The sequence below is a fragment of the Zootoca vivipara genome, chromosome 17 (genome assembly GCF_963506605.1).
Source record: "Zootoca vivipara chromosome 17, rZooViv1.1, whole genome shotgun sequence".
Classification (NCBI taxonomy): Eukaryota; Metazoa; Chordata; class Lepidosauria; order Squamata; family Lacertidae; genus Zootoca; species Zootoca vivipara.
The window spans coordinates 33,057,296-33,077,677 of NC_083292.1; the positions used below are offsets into that span (position 1 = coordinate 33,057,296).

Sequence of the window (20,382 nt, forward strand, 5' to 3'; positions counted from 1 at the left end):
CACATTTAAAAGGAGGAATGATGGTCGGCTTCCAACAAATTAAAACCAAAGTTAGATCATGCCTATTAATTTAATGCTGGGTGCAGCCCTAGACTATTAATGCCACCCACCTTACCTTCTTTGGCCAATAATCTGAACGCAGTTCAGAATCATAGAATCGTAGAGTTGGAAGAGACCACAAGGGCCATCCAGTCCAACCCCCTGCCAAGCAGGAAACACCATCAAAGCATTCTTGACATATGCCTGTCAAGCCTCTGCTTAAAGCCCTCCAAAGAAGGAGACTCTACCACACTTCTTGGCAGCAAATTCCACTGCCGAACAGCTCTTACTGTCAGGAAGTTCTTCCTAATGTTTAGGTGGAATCTTCTTTCTTGTAGTTTGAATCCATTGCTCCGTGCCCGCTTCTCTGGAGCAGCAGAAAACAACCTTTCACCCACCTCTATATGACATCCTTTTATATATTTGAACATGGCTATCATATCACCCCTTAACCTTATCTTCTCCAGTCTAAACATACCCAGCTCCCTAAGCCGTTCCTCATAAGGCACCGTTTCCAGGCCTTTGACCATCTTGGTTGCCCTCCTCTGGACACATTCCAGCTTGTCAGTATCCTTCTTGAACTGTGGTGCCCAGAACTGGACACAGTACTCCAGGTGAGGTCTGACCAGAGCAGAATACATCCGCAGTGCGGGCAGGTGAGTCGCTCCTTAAAGTCTCTTCCCCTTGTGTGCAGATGCGAAGAGACATCGCGGCGGGCCTCGTTCTCCCTGGTCCATCCTCGTCCGGCCTTGACACCGTTTGGACTCCAGCGCCACAATGGGGTTCTGCCCAGCCAGCCTTCTGGGTTTGCTCTTGTTGCACATAGCAGCTGGAGTGATGGGTAAGTAAGACGTTGGTGAAGCTGTTTGTGCGCTGGCCATAGCTGCCAAGTCTCCCGTTTTTCGCGGGAAACCCCCGTATTTTAAACCGTTTCCCGCTGGCAGCCCGGATTGGAAAAAATCCCCTAAATCCCCTGATTTCCTACCTGCCAGGGAGGCTCCATTTTGGGTCCTGGCGCCGCCCGATTTCCAATCGGCATCCCCAATCTTCGGCCCTCCAGATGTTTTGGACTACAATTCCCATCTTCCCCGACCACTGGTCCTGTTAGCTAGGGATCATGGGAGTTGTAGGCCAAAACATCCAGAGGGCTGCAGTTTGGGGGTGCCAGTTTGGGGATGCCTGGCTAAGGCCACATTCATTTAAAGCACTATATCACTTTAAACAGTCCTGGCTCCCCCCCCAAAAAAAGAATTATGGGAGCTGTAGTTTGTCAAGGGTGCTGAGAGTTATTAGGATACACCCATATTCTCCTCCCAGAACTAGAATTCCCAGAGTTCTTTGGGAAGAGCCATTGATGGAGAAACCACTCAGGAATTTGTGATGCCTCCCATGGACCAGGAATACAGGCAGAGGGCCTTCTGGGTAGTCGTGCCTGCCCTGTGGAACGTCTTCCTGTCAGATGTCAAGGAAATAAACAAGTATCTGACTTTTAGAAGACACCTGAAGGCAGCCCAGTATGGGGAACTTTTTAACATTGGATCTTTTACTGTGGTTTTATCATTGTTGAGAAGCCCAGTCAGATGGGCGGCACATAAATTATTGTTATCGCTATTATGCTTTTTCCGATTCACACTGCTAACAGGCATTTTGAAACTGGCTAATGAAGGCCACAGTCTGTGTAGTCATGATATTTATAGAATTCTCTTGACCATTTTGGGACTGCATTGCCCAGAGCAGAGCAGAGAAACTACTTCAGGTCAACCGGTGGCTGGGTTTCAGAGGCCCGGGAACATCAGTATACAACAAGTGCGACCTGCAACCGGATGACGCAGTGTGAACAGGGCCGTTCCTAAAGGTGTGCAAAGCCCCAGGGGTCAGTCCCACTGTTTGGGGTAGCGGCCCGGTATAATGTGTAGAAGTCTGTTCCAAAACCAAAGCGTTTGGAAACCAAGGCGCGCTTTCCCATAGAAAGTAATGCAAAATGGATTAATCCGTTGCAGGCTTTAAAAAACAACCCCTGAAACAGCAATTTCCAGCAACTGGAGCCTCAGATCGTGAAGCTGAGGCTCCAATACCACCTCATGAGAAGAGAAGAATCCTTGGAAAAGACCCTGATGTTGGGAAAGATTGAGGGCACTAGGAGAAGGGGAACGACAGAGGATGAGATGGTTGGACAGTGTTCTCGAAGCTACCAACAACTGCGGGAGGCAGTGAAAGACAGGAGTGCCTGGCGTGCTCTGGTCCATGGGGTCATGAAGAGTCGGACACGACTAAACGACTAAACAACAACAACAAAACAGCAATTTAACATGAATTTTCCTATCTAACGAGATCACCATCAATGTACTGTACTGTAAAATATATAAGACAGTATTGTAGATTATAAAAATCAAAATTAGTTTCCCCCCCTTGTGTGCACTGATGATAGTCATTGTTTGGATGGGGAGGGGAGGGGCTTTTATCCATTTCTGCAGTCCCACAATCAATCAATCAGTAGCCGAAGACACAGTTCCACACAGTCACCAAAAAAAGTCACAAAACGAAGTCACGAGTCCCATGAAACGAAGAACAAGTCACAGTCAAAAACCTGAAAAAGTCACACAAACAAAAATGCAAAAACGAAAGCTCCAAATATCACCTCTGTGGTGCATGGCTGCTCGGGACTCAACAGCTGACAGACTCAACAGGAAGCCTCTCTGATCAGCAGCAGGGGGCTCCATTCACAAACAGAACACACTCGAAGTCCAAGGCCAAGTTCACAAACTGGACCAGGTTTGCAGTATTCTGTTTCCCAGTTGTTGATAAACCAAGCTGTTCTAAAACCAGGGTACCACTGTAGATCGTTTTGGGTTTTTTGCCATGCTGAGCCCCCTTACAAGGGCTGCCCTGTCTTCCTCTGTCTTTCCTGGAGAGCCTCTGAGTGAAGATGTGGGTCTTGCCTCTGCCCCGCCCAACAACTGACCTCTTCCTTATCCCATCCAGGGAGCCAACCCTGCATCCCAAAGTTCTTTGGCCGGGACGCGATGGTTTGCGTCTGCAACCGCACCTACTGCGACACGCAGGACCCCGTCTCCCTCCCGCCAGCCGGCTACTTCGTCAAATACGAAAGCAGCCGGTCCACTAGCCGGATGGAGCGCAGCGAAGGGAAATTCCAGGGGAAAACGACCACCCCAGGTACCACTTATTGTTGTTGTTTTCTTTATTTTTCCTCATTTATTGCTTCACGTAAAACTTGACTATTAATGTACATAAAAATAATCACACAAATGTAGAAGGGGGGAATCTAAAATATTCTAACCTATTTTTTCTGCATTATTAAATCTCTCTGTATAGCGATTTGTCTTCCCCAAAATTAAGACGACATTTAAGATGACACTGGCCCACTTTGCATACAGCCTTGAATATTTGCTTTATGAACAACAACTGCAGTTTAACATGAACAAGCAGCATTCTTTGGAACTTCCTTTCTTGGAGAAATGAGCCTGGCTCCCTCCTTGGGGTCTTTTGGCTGTCAGGTCAAGGCTTCCTTGTCCCAAGAGGCTTTGGGGAAGTGACGGCTTTGCGTGAAAGCGCTGGTGACTTTTGGGGGTCCTCTGGGTGTGAGAGAATCAAGAGAGTTGGGGTGGTTTGTAAGCTAGCTGTCAAAGCCAGTCCATGACACTAGCCCAGTGATCTCGAGGTTCTTTGACCTTCCAGGTCAAGGGAAGTCGTCGTCCTGCTCTATTCTGCCTTGGTCAGACCACACCTGGAGTCCTGTGCCCAGTTCTGGGCGCCATAATTTAAGAAGGATATCGACAAGCTGGAAGGTGTGCAGAGGAGGGCAACCAAGATGATCAAGGGCCTGGAAACCAAGCCTTATGAGGAATGTTTGAGGGAATTGGGTATGTTTAGCCTGGCAAAGAGGAGACTAAGAGGAGATAGGATAGCCATCTTTAAATATCTAAAGGGCTGTCACATGGAAGGTGGAGCAAGCTTGTTTTCTCCTGTTCTGGAGGGTAGGACCCAAACCAATGGATTCATATGACAAGATTTTGAATAAACATCAGGAAGAACTTTCTGACACAGCAAGAGCTGTTTGAAAGGGGAACAGTCTCCCTCAGGAGGTGGCGGACTCTCCTTCCTTGGAGTTTTTCAAGCAGAGGTTAGATGGCCACCTGTCATAGATGCTTTAGTTGAGATTCCTGCATTGGACTAGAAGACCCTTGGGGGTTCCTTCCTAACCTACAACTCTTTGATTCTATAAGCCTGGCTAAACACGAATATTTCCAAAATTCCCCTGGAAAGGTAATAATGATGGCATTCCAGGGAGCCAGCACGGAAAAGGCCCTGGTGGGTGTCTCACTCCTGCTGAAAGTTACAGGTAGGTAGCCGTGTTGGTCTGAGTCGAAGCAAATAAAAAAATTCCTTCAGTAGCACCTTAAAGACCAACTAAGTTTATATTTTGGTATGAGCTTTCGTGTGCATGCACACTTCTTCAGATACACTAGAAACAGAAGTGTCAGACCCTATATATATACAGAGGGTGGTGGGGGTGGGTGGGAATGGGTGTTGGGCTGATGGGAGTGGTAAACCTGTAGATGGCTGTTAATGGCTGCTGATGGCTGCAATTAGTCCTGGGCTGAGGTGCTAAAGAAAGCTTGATCATGCATAATGAGATAAGAATCCGATGTCTCTATTCATCCCAGGTGCTTCCATGGTTTTAAGCTTGGTAATGATTTCCAATTCAGCAACTTCTCTTTCCAGTCTGTTCCTGAAATTTCTCTGTAATAAAACAGCTGCTTTGAGATCTTGTATAGAATGTCCTGGGAGATTGAAGTGTTCTCCTACTGGTTTTTCAGTCTTATGGTTCCTGATGTCAGATTTATGTCCATTTATCCTTTGGCGTAGGGTTTGGCCTGTTTGTCCAATATAGAGAGCTGAAGGGCAACATTGGCATTTGATGGCATACACAATGTTAGAAGATGAGCAATTAAATAGTCCTGAGATGGTATGTTGGATGTTGTTGGGGCCAGTAATGATGTTGTCCGGGTGTATGTGGCAGCAAAGTTGGCATCTGGGTTTATTGCAGGCTCTGGTACCAGTGTCCATGTTAAGTCTGGTGGTTGTATTATTGTGGGTGAGGAGTTGTTTAAGATTGGGTGGCTGAAAGCTGAAAGCACACCCTTCTCTCCTTCTGTACTTCTGCCTCTCAGCCCTGGTCCTCGTTCTGGAGCTGGCCCAGCGGTACCAAATCATCAAAGGCTTCGGGGGCTCCATCACTGACTCGGTTGGCATCAATGTCCTCTCTCTGACACCAGAAACCCAGAACCATCTGCTGCGATCCTACTTCTCAGATGAAGGTGAGGGCTCAGGGACTGGTGGTTGGAGTGGTTGGAGGCAATCAGCACTTGGGGAGACCAGGGAAAGGGATGGGTCTGTCCAGCAGTGACCAGGGCTTTGGGTCTGAGGCTACATTGCCAACAGCTAAGGATGCAGACCTGGTTCCGAGCTGGGGGGGGGGGGGATCAGAGGGTCCGCGGAGCCCAGGATGGTGGGTGGAAGTCCATTGAACCAGATTCAGCAGCAACAAGGCCCCTAGAACTAGAACTAGGAACTTCACGTGGTGCCTCGCTAGACGAATTTAATTCGTTCCACGGGTCAATTCGCATAACGAAAAATTCGTCTAGTGAATCCCATAGGAACGCATTGGGGGGGGGAAATTGCCCATAGGAACGCATTAATTGAATTTCAATGCATTCCTATGGGAAACCGCGATTCACTAGACGAATTCTCCGTAAAACAAATTCGTCTAGCGAGGTAACCTCCACTCGAAAAATCTCTTCATTAAGCGAAAAATTCATCTTACAGGGAATTCGTCTAGCGAGGCACCACTGTATATAGGTAAAGGTAAAGGGACCCCTGACCATTAGGTCCAGTCGTGACCGACTCTGAGGTTGCACGCTCATCTCGCATTATAGGCCGAGGGAGCCAGCGTACAGCTTCCAGGTCATGTGGCCAGCATGACAAAGCCGCTTCTGGCAAACCAGAGTAGCACATGGAAACGCCGTTTACATTCCCGCTATAGCGGTTCCTATTTATCTACTTGCATTTTGATGTGCTTTCGAACTGCTAGGTTGGCAGGAGCTGGGACCAAGCAACAGGAGCTCACCCCGTCACAGGGATTCGAACCGCTGACCTATATATAAAAATGTAAAAGGTGCATGTAGGTGACACAGCACCTTTCTCAGAAACTGCTTGCCCGATTCCGCTCAAATTTGGACACAATGTTCCATTCCACTGTGCGGAGGTTCTTATACAAGTTGCATAGACAGATGTCACACCTCTGGCAGGTGAAACTCCCAAACCTCCGTGTTTCAGAACTCACAAATCATACAAAAGTGCATGCTGGGAGTACAGGAGAGATTGCAACACAGCGCCCTCTAGCGATGGCTACACTGGTACTGCACCTAGGAAAGCTTCCCTCTCCACACTATCTTGTCTCGGCTTTGCAGACTAGGCCGCTTTCCAGACTAGGCCAAGTGGAGGTGGGGGCTTGCCTGGGTGGGGGATGGGGGGCCCGAATAGGTCATGGGTCGGGACAGGGTGGGGGGAGACACAGGGATGTGCCTGTGTAAACATAACACACGTAAAACAGGGGGACTCTGAAGGTGAGGGGAGTTTGAAGGGGGACTCTGAGGCTCCATTTAACAGACTGAGCCACAGCAATGCATGGCAGGGCCAGCTAGTTTTTAATAAAAATCTCAAAGTGGTTTACGGCATATTAAATCAATCAATCAATAAAACAATAGCTGGGCGATGTTTCCCCAGCCTCATGAGGAGCCTCTTCAGTGGGGCTGGTGAGTCTGGGCCTCGCCCCCTAGGCCAGGTGGAAAGGGCCTTTCAGGGAACGGCCTTCACGCCTCACAGCCAAGCGATGTTCCTCCGGCCTCATGAATTAAGACCTTTAGAGACCCCAAGCACTTCAAAGCTTTTGGTGCCCTCCATATATATCTAATTCAAAATATAAACAACAATAAATTGTAGAATACTGTTTTTTTCCTTGAAACAAAACTGACAGTAAGATGGGGAGGGGGTAATATTTGTTTTTGTGCACTTCCACTTCCATTCTGCTTTTTCTAATTGCAGAGTCTTTGATCGGATCCTTACGTAACACATCTGCTTCTATACTTAGTAGAGGCGAGGCACCCGGCTTGCCTTGTTGCATAGTAGTTCTGCTGGAATTTTTTGATACGCTTCATCTGAGGAAATGAACGCTCAGCGGAGCAATCTGTGACCGTTAATGTTAAAAATCCGGCAATGTGAAATTTACGTGGTGCCCGCTTTCCCTCGATGCCCTAAGCACGTGCCTATTTTGCTTAATGGTTAATGGAGATCAGAGGCTTTGCATGCAGAAGGCTGAGTCCCCAACATTTCTGCTTGGGTCGAAGGGCTGAGAGAGATCCTGGAAGAGTGGCTGCTGACTGGAGTAGACCAGGGAAGCTGTGGTCCTCCAGATGTTGCTAAACTACAACTCCCATCAGCCCTGCCCATTGGCCATGCTGGCTGGGGGTTGGTGGGAGCTGGAGTCTGGCCGCTTCCAGGAGACCCACAGGTTCCTCCCCATCCCTGGGTGTTGCCAGCATTCAGCTCGATGGATCGGTGCTCTGACTTGGTATAAGGTGGTCCCTTGACATGTCTTCTCTCCCTCCACACCTGCAGGGATTGAGTACAACCTGTTGCGCATGCCCATGGCAAGCTGCGACTTTTCCGTGCGCCCTTACTCTTACGACGACTCGCCGTACGACTTTGAGCTGAAGAACTTCAGCTTGGTTCATGAGGACATCCAACTGAAAGTGAGTGGGCTGGCTGTGGAGGTGGCCGGGGGGGGGTTGGCAGGCAGGGGGTGGCGGCTGCAGCCTTCTTCCCTCGTGGGCAGAGGCCTGTGTCGTTTCTCTTACTTAATTTATCTTCTTCTTTGGCGATCCCTCGTAGCCGAGTAGGGTTGTCTTCCATAGACACGGTTTTAACAGCGAGTCCGCAAGTGTCTGTGGAGGGCAGTTCTGGATCCACACGTCCTTCCATAGTGGAGGCATAGGTTTACGGGCAGGAGTTGGCCACGGTGTGGATTTGCCAAGCGTGCCTTCCTCTTAGCCCATTTCTCCCTTGCGTCCTGAGTTCGAGTGTCTTCAAAGCCCACGACACCTTTGGTAAAGGCTGTTCTCCAATTGGAGCACTCGCAGGCCAGTGTTTCCCAGTTGTCGGTGTTTATTTAATTTATATCAGGTGTGGGGAACATCTTTGGCCTTCCAGGTGTTGCTGAAATACAACTCCTATTGTCCCTGGGTGTGAAGTCCAGTGGACCATCATCTCCTTGGGTGACCCTCAGCTGATGACTTGTTTTTTCAGATACGGCTGCCAACGTCAATAAAATCAATTCCCAAGCCGGTTATGTTTAACACAGCGAAGTTTGCGATAAAAGCTTCTCACCTCAGGAAAGCCCAAGAGTCCTTTCTTGTGCCCTGAGTTTTCTGCCATTTGTGGATTATAATGTTTTAATCATAGGTGCTATATATTATGTTTTTGAGACACGTCTTTTCTTTCTTTGTTTTTGGCTGCAACCTGTATTTGGTTTGACCAGTAGAACCTGATGATGATGATGATATGGCAACACCCCCCAAAAAATGGCTTTAAAAGGATTCGTTCTAGAACAGGCATCCCCAAACTTCGGCCCTCCAGATGTTTTGGACTACAATTCCCATCATCCCTGACCACTGGTCCCGTTAGCTAGGGATCATGGGAGTTGTAGGCCAAAACATCTGGAGGGCCACAGTTTGGGGATGCCTGTTCTAGAATATGTAGAGGTGTCCTTCTGGCCTTGAGCTGCTGTAATCAAACGAGTTGCACCTCACGAAGGAATAACCGGAGCTTCGGCTCCTTTTGTCCGAAACCTTCCTCACCGGCTCCTTGCTCTCTTTCTCCCCACAGATCCCCCTCGTCCACCGTGCCAAGGCTATGTCTAAGAAACCCATCTCCTTAATGGCCAGTCCATGGTCTTCTCCGATTTGGATGAAAACCAACAATGCGTGGAATGGGAAGGGGTCCCTCAAAGGGCAGGCGGGGGACCGGTACCACAAGACGTGGGCCAACTATTTTGTCAGGTAAAATTGGTATTTGCTGAGGGAAGGAGCCGAAGATATGAGAGAGAGGGAGAGAGCGAGCATGGATTCCTGGTTCTGGACTCTGGGAGACCAGGATTCACATCCCCACTGGGGAGCCTTGGCCCAGTCGCCGAGTCTCTCAGTCTATCCGACCTTGTTGTGAGGATTAACATACGAAGCTGCCTCATGCTAAGCTAAACCCCTTGGCTATCCAGCCCAGAGGCTGCCAGCCATGGCATCTGTGAGTACCTTCATTGACCAGGAGCTGTGAGCTTTCATTTAAACACACACACACACACACACACACACACACACACACACACACACACACACACAGAGAGAGAGAGACACACACACACACACACACACACACAGAGAGAGAGAGAGAGAGAGAGAGAGAGAGAGAGAGAGAGAGAGAGAGAGAGAAGTCTCTAGGCCTGGTATAAAGACTGTTCCTGGAAAGGAAGGAAGGAAGGAAGGAAGGAAGGAAGGAAGGAAGGAAGGAAGGAAGGAAGGAAGGAAGGAAGGAAGGAAGGAAGGAAGGAAGAAAATAGGCTGCTCTGGTCCATGGGGACACGACTAAACGACTAAACGACAACACCCATCTAAGTAGTTTTTGTGAGTTGGGCCAGCCTGGCTGTTGCCTCCTCTCAGCAATCTTAGCCATTGTGGCTGCTAGCCATTTGCAGTCTTCTCCTTGAATTGGTCTGATCCTCTTTTAAAGCCATCTAGGTTGGTGGCCGCCCCTGCCTGGTGTAGGAGAAAGTTAGTGTGAATAAGTCCTTTTTTTGATCTGTCCTGAAACTTCTAACCTCCATTGAACGCCCACAAGTTCTTCTGATAGGAAGGGGGGGGGAGAAGCTTTTCTCTCCCCACTTACCCCATGGCAGGTGTAAATTTCATAAACTTCTCCAACGTCACCTCTGGCATGTCTTTTCTCCAAACTAAAAGGTCTTAAACAATTGCTTCATCCTCGTTTCGGCTGCCCTTTGCCCCCCGAACCTTTTCCAACCTTACAACACTGTTTCTGAGGCGACCAGAACTGCACACAGTATTCCAAACGAGCCGTCTCAGGAACAGTTTCTTCTCTAGAGCGATTTTGGCCTTAAATGGAAAGTCTGGACTTTGAAGTCATCTTATTTTACTTGTTATTTTGTATTATATTTACTGTTTTTAATTAGGTTTTGTAATTTTGGATTATGCAGAATGCTTTATCTGAGTGGATGTAGCAACCGAGTAATTGCGTTGTTCCCGCAAGGGGACAATGACAATACAGTGGTACCTCTACTTATGAATAACTTTACTTACAAATGTTTCTACTTACGATTGGAGCTCCGTCCGCTATCTTGGATGAAGTTTAGATAGGATTTTTTCTACCTTTAGATCGGGTTACTTCTACTTACGAATTTTTTCTCCCAATGCATTCCTATGGGATTCGACTTACAATTTTTTTCGACTTACAAATGTGCGTTCGGAACGCATTAAATTCGTAAGTATCTTATCAAAGGCGGTCGCACCATAGATTTATACCTTAGTGTGGCTGCTCAGAATCGAAGGTTTCGAGGCAGTCTTGCTTAAAGCAACAGGTATATTCCCCCCCCCGGTCCCTCTGCCAGGTTCCTGGATGAATACGCCAAGCAGAATGTGACCTTCTGGGCGGTGACGGCGGAAAATGAACCTGGCGCGGGGCTTCTGGAAAACTACCCCTTCCAGTGTCTGGGCTTCACAGCCGAGCAGCAGCGGGACTTTATTGCTCTGGATCTGGGCCCTGCCCTGGCGAACAGCTCCTACAAGGATATCCGGCTCATAATCCTGGATGACAACCGCATACATTTGCCTAGCTGGGCCAAAGTGGTGAGTGCCTCACAGTGTTTTATTTGAAAAAAAAAGGAGGTGCCGGTAGGCAAACCCCCTCCCCCCTCTGCCTGCCTCCCCTGCCACTGCTGCTTTCTGCCCACCCAGAGGCGTTTTGGTGTGAAAGTGGCGCGGCTAGAGTGGCTGACGCTTCTTTCCCCTTACTTCCTTGACATGCGAGCCGATCTAGCCAGGCCACTTTGTGGTAGAGGAGGACCGCTTTGCTTGACCACAAAGTGGCGTGGCTAGAGCGTCCGGCGCGTCAAGGAAAGGAGGAAAAAGAAGAACCAGCTGCTCTAACCGGGCCACTTTGTGGTAGAGCAAAGCAGCCCTCCTCTACCACAAAGTGGCACGGCTAGAGCGGCCCACACGTCAAGGAAAGGGAGAAAAAAAGACATGTACCGTATTGGCTTGAACATAAGCCGTGTTCCGCCCCCCCCCCAAAAAAATTCTGACTGTGAGAAGTTAAAGTGCGACTTATATTCACGACCTTACACTGCCAGCAAAGCTCCCCCAGGAAGCAGCCCGGGTACTGTTTACTTTTTCTTTTCTTCCTCTTCAATTTTGAAGGTGCGGCTTATATTCGAGCCAATATGGTATTTAAACATGTTTTTGAATATGATTCCCCTCCGCATAATAATAATGATGATGATGATGATGATACTTTGTATGTTTTAAAATGATTTTCCCCCTGCAGGTTTTTATTTATTTTTATTGAATTAATAAGCCGCCCCTTCTTCCCCTACAGAAGTTGGCAGTAATCAGAGGCGCCAAAGAAAATTGTGGGTTGCCGGACGCGACGTCCTGACATTACAGTGCCTTCTTTCTTTCTCTGCCCCTGTGCCTTCCTTTCCCCTGGATCGATGACCCCTCCTCACAGCAACTGATGCTTCCTTCTCTTCTCTGCTAGGTGCTGAGTGGAGACAGCCCAGCTCACCGTTACATCCACGGCATTGCCGTGCACTGGTACCTGGACTTAATTGCCCCCATCGCCAGCACAGTCGGAATCACCCAACAGCTCTTCCCGGATTACTTCATCATCTCCACCGAAGCCTGCGCCGGGTCACACTTTTGGGAGAGGGACGTGGTTCTCGGCTCCTGGGATCGGGGCAACCAGTACAGCCGCAGCATCTTGGCGGTAGGACCTGTTGTGGCCGGGGTGGGGGTGGGGAAGTGGTTTTTTGGGGGGGTCCCTGGCTCCTTCTCTCCTCTCCCCTCCAGTTGGTAGCGTGCAAGACTCTTGATCTCGGGGTCGTGAGTTCGAGCCCCACGTGGGGCGAAAGATTCCTGCCTTGTCGGGTGTAAGGGGGGGGAGTTACAGAGAACAGCCCCCCATCATAAAGTCCAGCTCCTCAACCAGTCAGAGCTCCAGCAGCGGGTCCAGTGAAGGGCAGGAGGAAGTGAGCAGGTCGGTACAGGGCTCCGGCAGCATCCAAGAGCCGCAACTGCAGCCTAGAGCTCCATACCTGCCAAGTTCCTGCCTGAGAAATAAGGGACTGGACCGGAAGTAGCGCTGCCGCCATTTTGGAACTGGGCGGAGCATGCTCAGAAGCGACTTTTGATGCTGCTCTGCCCTGTTCTAAAATGGCCGTCGCACCAGAAGTCGCGCTGCAGCCATTTTGGAACTGGGCAGAGCAGCATCAAAAGTCGCTTCTGAGCATGCTCCGCCCAGTTCCAAAATGGTCGCCGCGCCAGAATAAACCGGGGAAAAACAAAAAAAAAATCCATTTTTTCGGCTGGGAACAGCTGGAAAAACGGGGGTTTCCCGGGGAATACGGGAGACTTGGCAGCTATGTAGAGCTCCTATACAGGAAATGGCCAGCGGTGGAGCATCGGACAGGCGCCCTTTCCCCCCCAATGCCTGATTTGAGGCGTGCCAGCTCCCGTAGGAGCAAGGGGTGGTGTTTGGGGGTCCCCAAACTACTTTGCTGGGCGCGTAGCTGGAAAGCACCATTGCGAGATTCTGATGAAGACGGAACAGTCATGTTTCTCTTATCTCTTGCACTGTAAACAAGTATGCACCAATAAAAGTCTTAAAAGACACGACGGTGTGGAGCGTCGTCACTCGAGGGTAGCCACCAGCATCCCTGGGTTTCGATTAGACAACCTTTCCGACTCCTTGCAGTTAAAACCTAGCCGCTTCTCTTTATAGAACCTTAACCAGCACGTCACAGGCTGGATCGACTGGAACCTGGCCTTGGATCTGGAAGGGGGACCCAACTGGGTCAAGAACTTTGTGGACAGCCCCATCATCGTGGATGCGGGCAACGATATTTTCTATAAGCAGCCGATGTTCTACCACATGGGTCACTTCAGGTAAGGCGATGCCTGGTGCTGGCATGTTTTGCTGCCCCTGTGACGTGTAGTGGTTAGAGGCCTGGCCTGGATCCTGGGTTCAAATCCCCCCAGCGCTTACTGGATTACCTACCAGACTATCATTCTTAGGTGCAGGCTTTGAGATAGGAGCAATGGACGAATGTAGAGAATGGACTTTGGGGGCTTAGAAAATAAATATAGATGTGTTTTAATGCAGGAAGCACCAGGAAAGGAGCTACGGGGAGTCAAGAAGAAAATGTGTCACTACAACAAAATGATACCGTATTGGCCCAAATATAAGCCACACCCGCAAATAATCTGCACCTTTAAAATTCAAGGGGGGTTGAGAGAGAAAAAAGACAATACCTGAATATAAGCCGCTCCCTTAAAATTGGAGGGAAAAAGAAAAGTAAATTAAATCCAGGGAATAAAATAGTGGTTTTATTTTACCATAAATCATATATCTAGTATTTGGAAAACAATCGCTAAAATCGCAAATTGCTATTCAATTGCTACAATTCCGCAGGCACTCACACCTGCAAATGGCAAATGTAGAAGAAAGCCCTACGGGTGCGAAAGAGGACCCGCAAGTGAGTTAAACACCTGTTCGTAGCACCGTAAATGCAAATAAAAAAATCAATACTGCACTGTGAAATACGGGGAAAGCAGTGGATGACATTAGAATTATTTGCACAACAGTCTCAAGCTCGCAAATTGGCAATAAAACATTTCTTGTTCCATTTCACTGTATGTCTGTTTCAGCGGCGATATCGTAAAAGCCCATTTTTGCAAGGTCGTGAATTTAAGCCACGCTTTAAATTTTCACGGTCGGAATTTGGAGGGGGGGGGAGTGCGGCTTATATTCGGGCCAATACGGTATGTATGATTGGAATTGTGAATTATTACATAATTTGGGAGGTTTAATAAAATATTTAATAAAAAACCATTACAACCACAACAACAACAACAATAATAATAATAATTAATAAATGCTTACCACAAGGCCAGGCTCTCCTGATCTTCCTCTGATGAGGCTGAGACCTGGCAGTTATCAGAGTCTCTCTCTCTCTCTCTCTCTCTCTCTCTCTCTCTCTCTCTCTCTCTCTCTCTCTCTCTCTCTCCCCGCAGCAAATTTATTCCGGAAGGCTCCCAGCGCATCGGGCTGAGTGTGGTGCAGAAAGGCTTGGGGTGCAGCCTGGAGCACGTGGCTGTACTTCGCCCCGACGGAGCGGCCGTGGTCGTCGTTCTTAACCGGTGAGTGCCGGGCACTTGGGTCGAAGGCACAGGGCAGATCTTGCAAGCAGGGAACTGAGAGAGTGAGACAAGGCCGGCCGGCAGCAAGCAGGGTAAAAGCAAAGAGAGAAACGGCAGCGCAGTGGTGTAGCAGTCTGGCACCGCAGGGGAGCCTAGCCTGATAGGTGAGCTGTTCAGAAAGCACAGTTGACCATGTCATGTCAATCCAACCTTTTTTAAAAAGGTAAAGGTAAAGAGACCCCTGACCATTAGGTTCCAGTCGCGGGTGACTCTGGGGTTGCGACGCTCATCTCACTTTACTGGCCGAGGGAGCCGGCGTACAGCTTCCGGGTCATGTGGCCAGCATGACTAAGCCGCTTCTGGCAAACCAGAGCAGCGCACAGAAATGCCATTTACCTTCCCGCCAGAAGGTATTTATCTACTTGCACTTTGACGTCCTTTCGAACGGCTACGTAGGTTGGCAGGAGCTGGGACCGAGCAACGTGAGCTCACCCCGTCGCGGGGATTTGAACCGCCGACCCTCTGATTGGCAAGCCCTAGGCTCTGTGGTTCAACCCACAGCGCCACCCGCGTCCCTTTTGAAAAGATAGACCAGCCTTATTCTTCCAGAGCAGTCTTGTTTTTCAGCACGGGTTACTGCTGAGCATTCATTCTGATCTGTATGGAGGGAGAAGAAACGTAATCAAAGTTACAAAACATAGGAGCAGTACAGAGACTGTTCCCCCCCTGCCAAAAGAAAAAATGGAGATTAGATAATGCAGAAAAGTAAAAACATTTTTAAAAACCAGTCAAATCCTCTTAAGCTAATAGTGTCAAGGCTTCTGAGAGCAGTCTATTTCAGCCACGAAATGTTTGGGGGAACAGGGATGTGTGGTGTTTTTTTAATGCTCCGTCTGCAGTGTTAATAATGAGAGGGAGGGAGACCCATCCCACCAGGGAGATTCCACATAGAGGGAGCCACCACCTAGAAAGCCCTGTCATTGTTCAACACCAACCCATGCAGTCCTGATATGAAGTATTGTTTATTCCTCCTCTCACGTTCTTATTTTGCCTCCTTCCCCCTACTCAGCTCCGGGTTCAACGTCTCCTTTGCCATTTCCGACCTGGATGGCCTCATTCTGACCGAGATCCCTGCCAACTCCATCCAGACTTATCTGTGGAAGCGCCAGTGAGCCCAGCGCTCGGGATTTCGCCCCCCCCCCACACACTTGGAAAACTGTGAGCTTCTTCAGCACGATGATACCCAGGCCTGGTTTGAGTCCTGACTCGCTTGCTCTCAGATCCAGTTTGGGCCTGGTTTGGGATCTACCTCATTAACTCGCACATAAAGCGGATTTAAGTGGCAACGCTTTTGTTTCTGCCGCACTTTTGAAATGAGCCAGACTGCAGGGAGACCTGAAGGAAACGACCGGAAATTCGTTCTCTTGCTCAGCGCAAGAAGAGGAACCACTCTGAGCACGAGAGCACCCAGATTGAATGAAATGAAATGAAATGAAGAAGGCCCCGCTGGATGGGTGCCCAGATTTGAAAGGGGAACAACATGTTCTCTTTTGCCTGCTGCTTAGGAGCCTGTTGCTGTTGCTGCTGTTGTTGTTGTTGTGTTATGTGTGATTCTTTTTCTCATTGGACTTCTGGCATCTAAGCCCAACCCCAACCCCCTGCAATGCAGGAATCTCGACACACGGTCTCCCATCCAATTGGAAACCATACCAGACCCTGCTTAGCTTTGAAAATGTGCTCGCAGTTTTAGTGCTGCCCCACTTTTGGTCTGTTTTAACCTCTGTGGGTACTTCCAGGCATTGGACAGTTTGGCAGCACTCAGCCATTACTGTTCTGCTTCCACCACAAGTGGAATCGCAACTCTGTCTTTCGGGGGTTCTGAAATCCCAAGTTAAGTTTCTGGTCACTTCCCACACCCATGCATTTAAAGCACAACACTCCCCACCCCCCCTTTCTGTGAAGGGGCAGAAAGAGACTACAATTCCCAGGATCCTTTCAGGGACTCCTTGGCTATAAATGTCCTTTAAATATATGGTGAGGGTGTGCCCCAGCCTTTTCCTCAGACCCTAACGTTGACATAAGGGGGCATGATTTTCATTGGGACCACGGTGGGTGGGCGTGTTAAAAATAATAATACAGAGGTACCTCTACTTAGGAATGTAATGCGTTCTGAACGCACATTCATAAGTCAAAAAAAATTGTAAGTCGAATCCCATAGGAATGAATTGGGAGAAAAAATTCGCAAGTCGAAGCAACCCTATCTAAAAATTCGTCAGTAGAAAAAATCCTATCTAAACAGCATCCAAGATGGCGGACGGAGCCATAGCTGCCAAGTTTTCCCTTTTCTCGCGAGGAAGCCTATTCAGCATAAGGGAAAATCCCTTAAAAAGAGGGATACCTTGGCAGCTATGGACGGAGCTCCATTCTCAAGTAGAAACATTCGTAAGTCGAGTCATTCGTAAGTAGAGGTACCACTGTAATTTATTATTTGTACCCCACCCATCCGGCTGGGTTTCCCCAGCCACTCTGTGCGGCTTCCAACAAAGATTAAAATACATTAAAATGTCACACATTAAAAACTTCCCTAAACATGGCTGCCTTCAGATGTCTCCTAAATGTCAGGTAGTTGTTTATCTCTTTAACATCTGATGGGAGGGCATTCCACAGGGCGGGTGCCACTACCGAGAAGGCCCTCTGCCTGGTTCCCTGTAACTTTGCTTCTCGCAGTGAGGGAACTGCCAGAAGGCCCTCGGAGCTGGACCTCAGTGTCCAGGCAGAGCGATGGAGGTGGAGACGCTCCTTCAGGTATACTGGGCCGATGCCGTTTAGGGCTTTAAAGGTCAGCACCTCCAACACTCTGAATTGTGCTCAGAAACATACTGGGAGCCAATGTAGGTCTTTCAGGACCAGTGTTATATGGTCTTGGCCGCCGCTCCCAGTCACCAGTCTAGCTGCCGTATTCTGGATTAGTTGTAGTTTCCGGGTCACCTTCAAAGGTAGCCCCACATAGAGCGCATTGCAGTAGTCCAAGCAAGAGATAACTAGAGCATGCACCACTCTGGCGAGACAGTCTGCGGGCAGGTAGGGTCTCAGCCTGCGTACCAGATGGAGCTGATAGACAGCTGCCCTGGACGCAGAATTGACCTGCACCTCCATGGATAGCTATGAGTCTAATATGACTCCCAGGCTGCGCACCTGGTTCTTCAGGGGCACAGTTAACCCCATTAAGGATGAAGGGGGTGGACTCTCCTTCATTTGACGGTTTTAAGCAGAGGTCAGATGGCCAACTGTCAGGGCTTCTCCAGCTGTGATTCGTGCATTGCAGGGGGTTGGACTAGATGACCCTTGGGGTCCCATCCACACCTATGATTCTGTGAAATACTTCTCACTTGGTGCACTCTCAGGTATTATTCCTGCCCCTGCACTGGAGTTTGGAGGGGAGGTAAGAAAAGAAATGGATATAACGACAATGCTGTTTTGGAAGGGGTTAAAGTCACATAATAATAATAATAATAATAATAATAATAATAATAATAATAATAATAAATGATCAAAGTATGATTCTACAATAAATGTCCAGTGTGGAAGAAGCCTCCCTTATCTTTCCAAAATATAGAAACTGCCTAGTTTACTCACTAGGTGGAGCTAGAACTTGTCATAGTGCTGGGAATTTCTCTCTGTCTACCTATCTTGCTGGACAGAGACAATTAAGTCTTGTTTTACTTCTGGACATACCTGTACTCTAAGCCTTTCGTGACATTCCTCATTTCCATCTTGCATTTTGCATCCTTTGGCCCGGATTAAAAAACAAAACAAAACATTCAAACATTTCCCGTGAAAGTTGCTGAATTGCAATTTATCACCAAGCCTAAAACATGGAGAAACCTGGTTTGAACAGAGCCGTTGGATTATTTTCTCATTATACATGATCAAGCCACCTCACCCCTTGCTTTTTCATGCAAGTCCATTTTCAGTCGTTTGCAGTCGTCAACAGCTATCAGTCAGTCTATCACCCATTTCCACCACCCCTCCCCACCCTTTCTCTACATATCTGGGGACTTCTTATTCAGTGTATCTGAAGAAGTGTGCATGCACACAAAAGCTCATACCAAAATAAAAACTTAGTTGGTCTTTAAGGTGCTGCTGGAAGGATTTTTTTTATTTTGATTCAAACCTCAGTTTTCGAAAGTTTTGGAAGCCAAATGCCCAAAACCCAGAAGTGAATGGTATTTTTAATTTTTTTTTTATTTTACAACAAGAGAACTTAACAGGCATTACTTTAATCAGGATGTAGCATTTAACCAGTTCATCACCAGAAAAAACAACAACAAATGCATATGTATTTGTTTAAAAGAAGTGAATGCTTACGTTTTCAAATGCACCTCGGAAGTCGAACGGTTTACAAGGCACATTTTCCATTATTTTTCCATTCACTTTGCAGCCAGCCCTTTGATCCTTGGTTTTGGGGTTTTTCGGAAGTCAAACGGACTTCCAGAACGGATTATATACGAAAACCGAGGTTCCACTGTACTCTGTAATCAGTTCAATTTCTTCTGGTTCTGCTCATTGGAAGGAGCCATGCACTCACCCTTCTGATATTGCAGCAAGCATTGCCCACACATTTAAACAGTGCCTTTTTTCTGGGGGTACACAGGGGTACGCATACCCCTAAACATTTTGTGAATCTCTACTTTTGTCCATTTACTGTATTTATCTTTCCATATTTGAACTATAAAATTGCGTCAAAATGAGAGTACCTCTAAACATTTTTAAAGAAAAAAAGCACTGCCTTTAAGCATTCCATCGCAACCATATTGACGAGAAACTTCTTTAAAAAAGAAAGAAAAGCAACCCGACTTCACCACCAGTAGCACATTTTGTGTCCTTTCTTTGCTCCCGTGGAATTGTGATGTAAAGGTAAAGGGATCCCTGACCATTAGGTCCAGTCGTGGACGACTCTGGGGTTGCGGCACTCATCTCACTTTATTGGCTGAGGGAGCCGGCGTATAGCTTCCAGGTCATGTGGCCAGCATGTCAAAGCCGCTTCTGGCGAACCAGAGCAGCGCACGGAAACGCCTTTTGCCTTCCCGCTGTAGCAGTACCTATTTATCTACTTGCACTTTGACATGCTTTCGAACTGCTAGGTTGGCAGGAGCTGGGACCGAGCAACGGGAGCTCACCCCGTCGCGGGGATTCGAACCGCCGACCTTCTGATCAGCAAGCCCTAGGCTCTGTGGTTTAGACCACAGCGCCACCCGCGTCCCCACAAGTAGCACATTTTGTGTCCTTCATTTGCTCCCATGGAATTGTGATGTACACACAGCTATACCGACTAAAACTTGAAACTCGGCTATTTCCTGATCAGCTGTGATGTCACGGAATTTTCACAAACACTGAAACCGCTGTACTGAAGAAGTTTTGCTTGTTTACTTCCTAGTAACATTCACATTGGCTGGGCGATGGAGGAAAATCGACTCCAGTTTCCTCCCTGCCCATCAGGGAGGAAGGCAGAACGGAAATGGTAGGTTTGGTCCTATCACACCTGGGAAACTGGCCAGGAAGTCAAACCAGCTGTCAAGCCAGGAAGTCAAAGCCAGTTGAATTGTACTGCACTGTAGTTTTGGAACACATAGGTGTCATCTCTTACCCACCCCTATTTTAATGCAGTACATCACATATGCATATGCAGTGAGAACGCTACTGCTGCTTGCTATTCCTACGCAATCGGCATCCTTATGCGAGCGGCCAACAAACAAACTGGGGAAACGGGGTGGGGATTTTA

General features: G+C 48.2%; 1 protein-coding gene across 2 annotated transcripts in view; it reads left to right on the forward strand.

Moving 5' to 3' along the window:
- The window catches only part of GBA1 (glucosylceramidase beta 1), a 34,921-nt gene extending 15,766 nt beyond the window's left edge, over positions 1-19,155 (forward strand). For both annotated transcript variants that reach the window (XM_035098460.2, XM_060269933.1), the window contains exons 2-11: positions 734-880; positions 3,022-3,213; positions 5,232-5,378; positions 7,738-7,871; positions 9,004-9,176; positions 10,793-11,030; positions 11,941-12,168; positions 13,183-13,346; positions 14,475-14,600; positions 15,670-19,155. In XM_035098460.2, the coding sequence (XP_034954351.2) occupies positions 817-880; positions 3,022-3,213; positions 5,232-5,378; positions 7,738-7,871; positions 9,004-9,176; positions 10,793-11,030; positions 11,941-12,168; positions 13,183-13,346; positions 14,475-14,600; positions 15,670-15,772 (1,569 nt within the window). In that variant the 5' untranslated portion in view covers positions 734-816 and the 3' untranslated portion in view covers positions 15,773-19,155. The remainder of the gene's footprint in view (positions 1-733; positions 881-3,021; positions 3,214-5,231; positions 5,379-7,737; positions 7,872-9,003; positions 9,177-10,792; positions 11,031-11,940; positions 12,169-13,182; positions 13,347-14,474; positions 14,601-15,669) is intronic.
- The last annotated feature ends 1,227 nt before the right edge of the window (positions 19,156-20,382 follow it).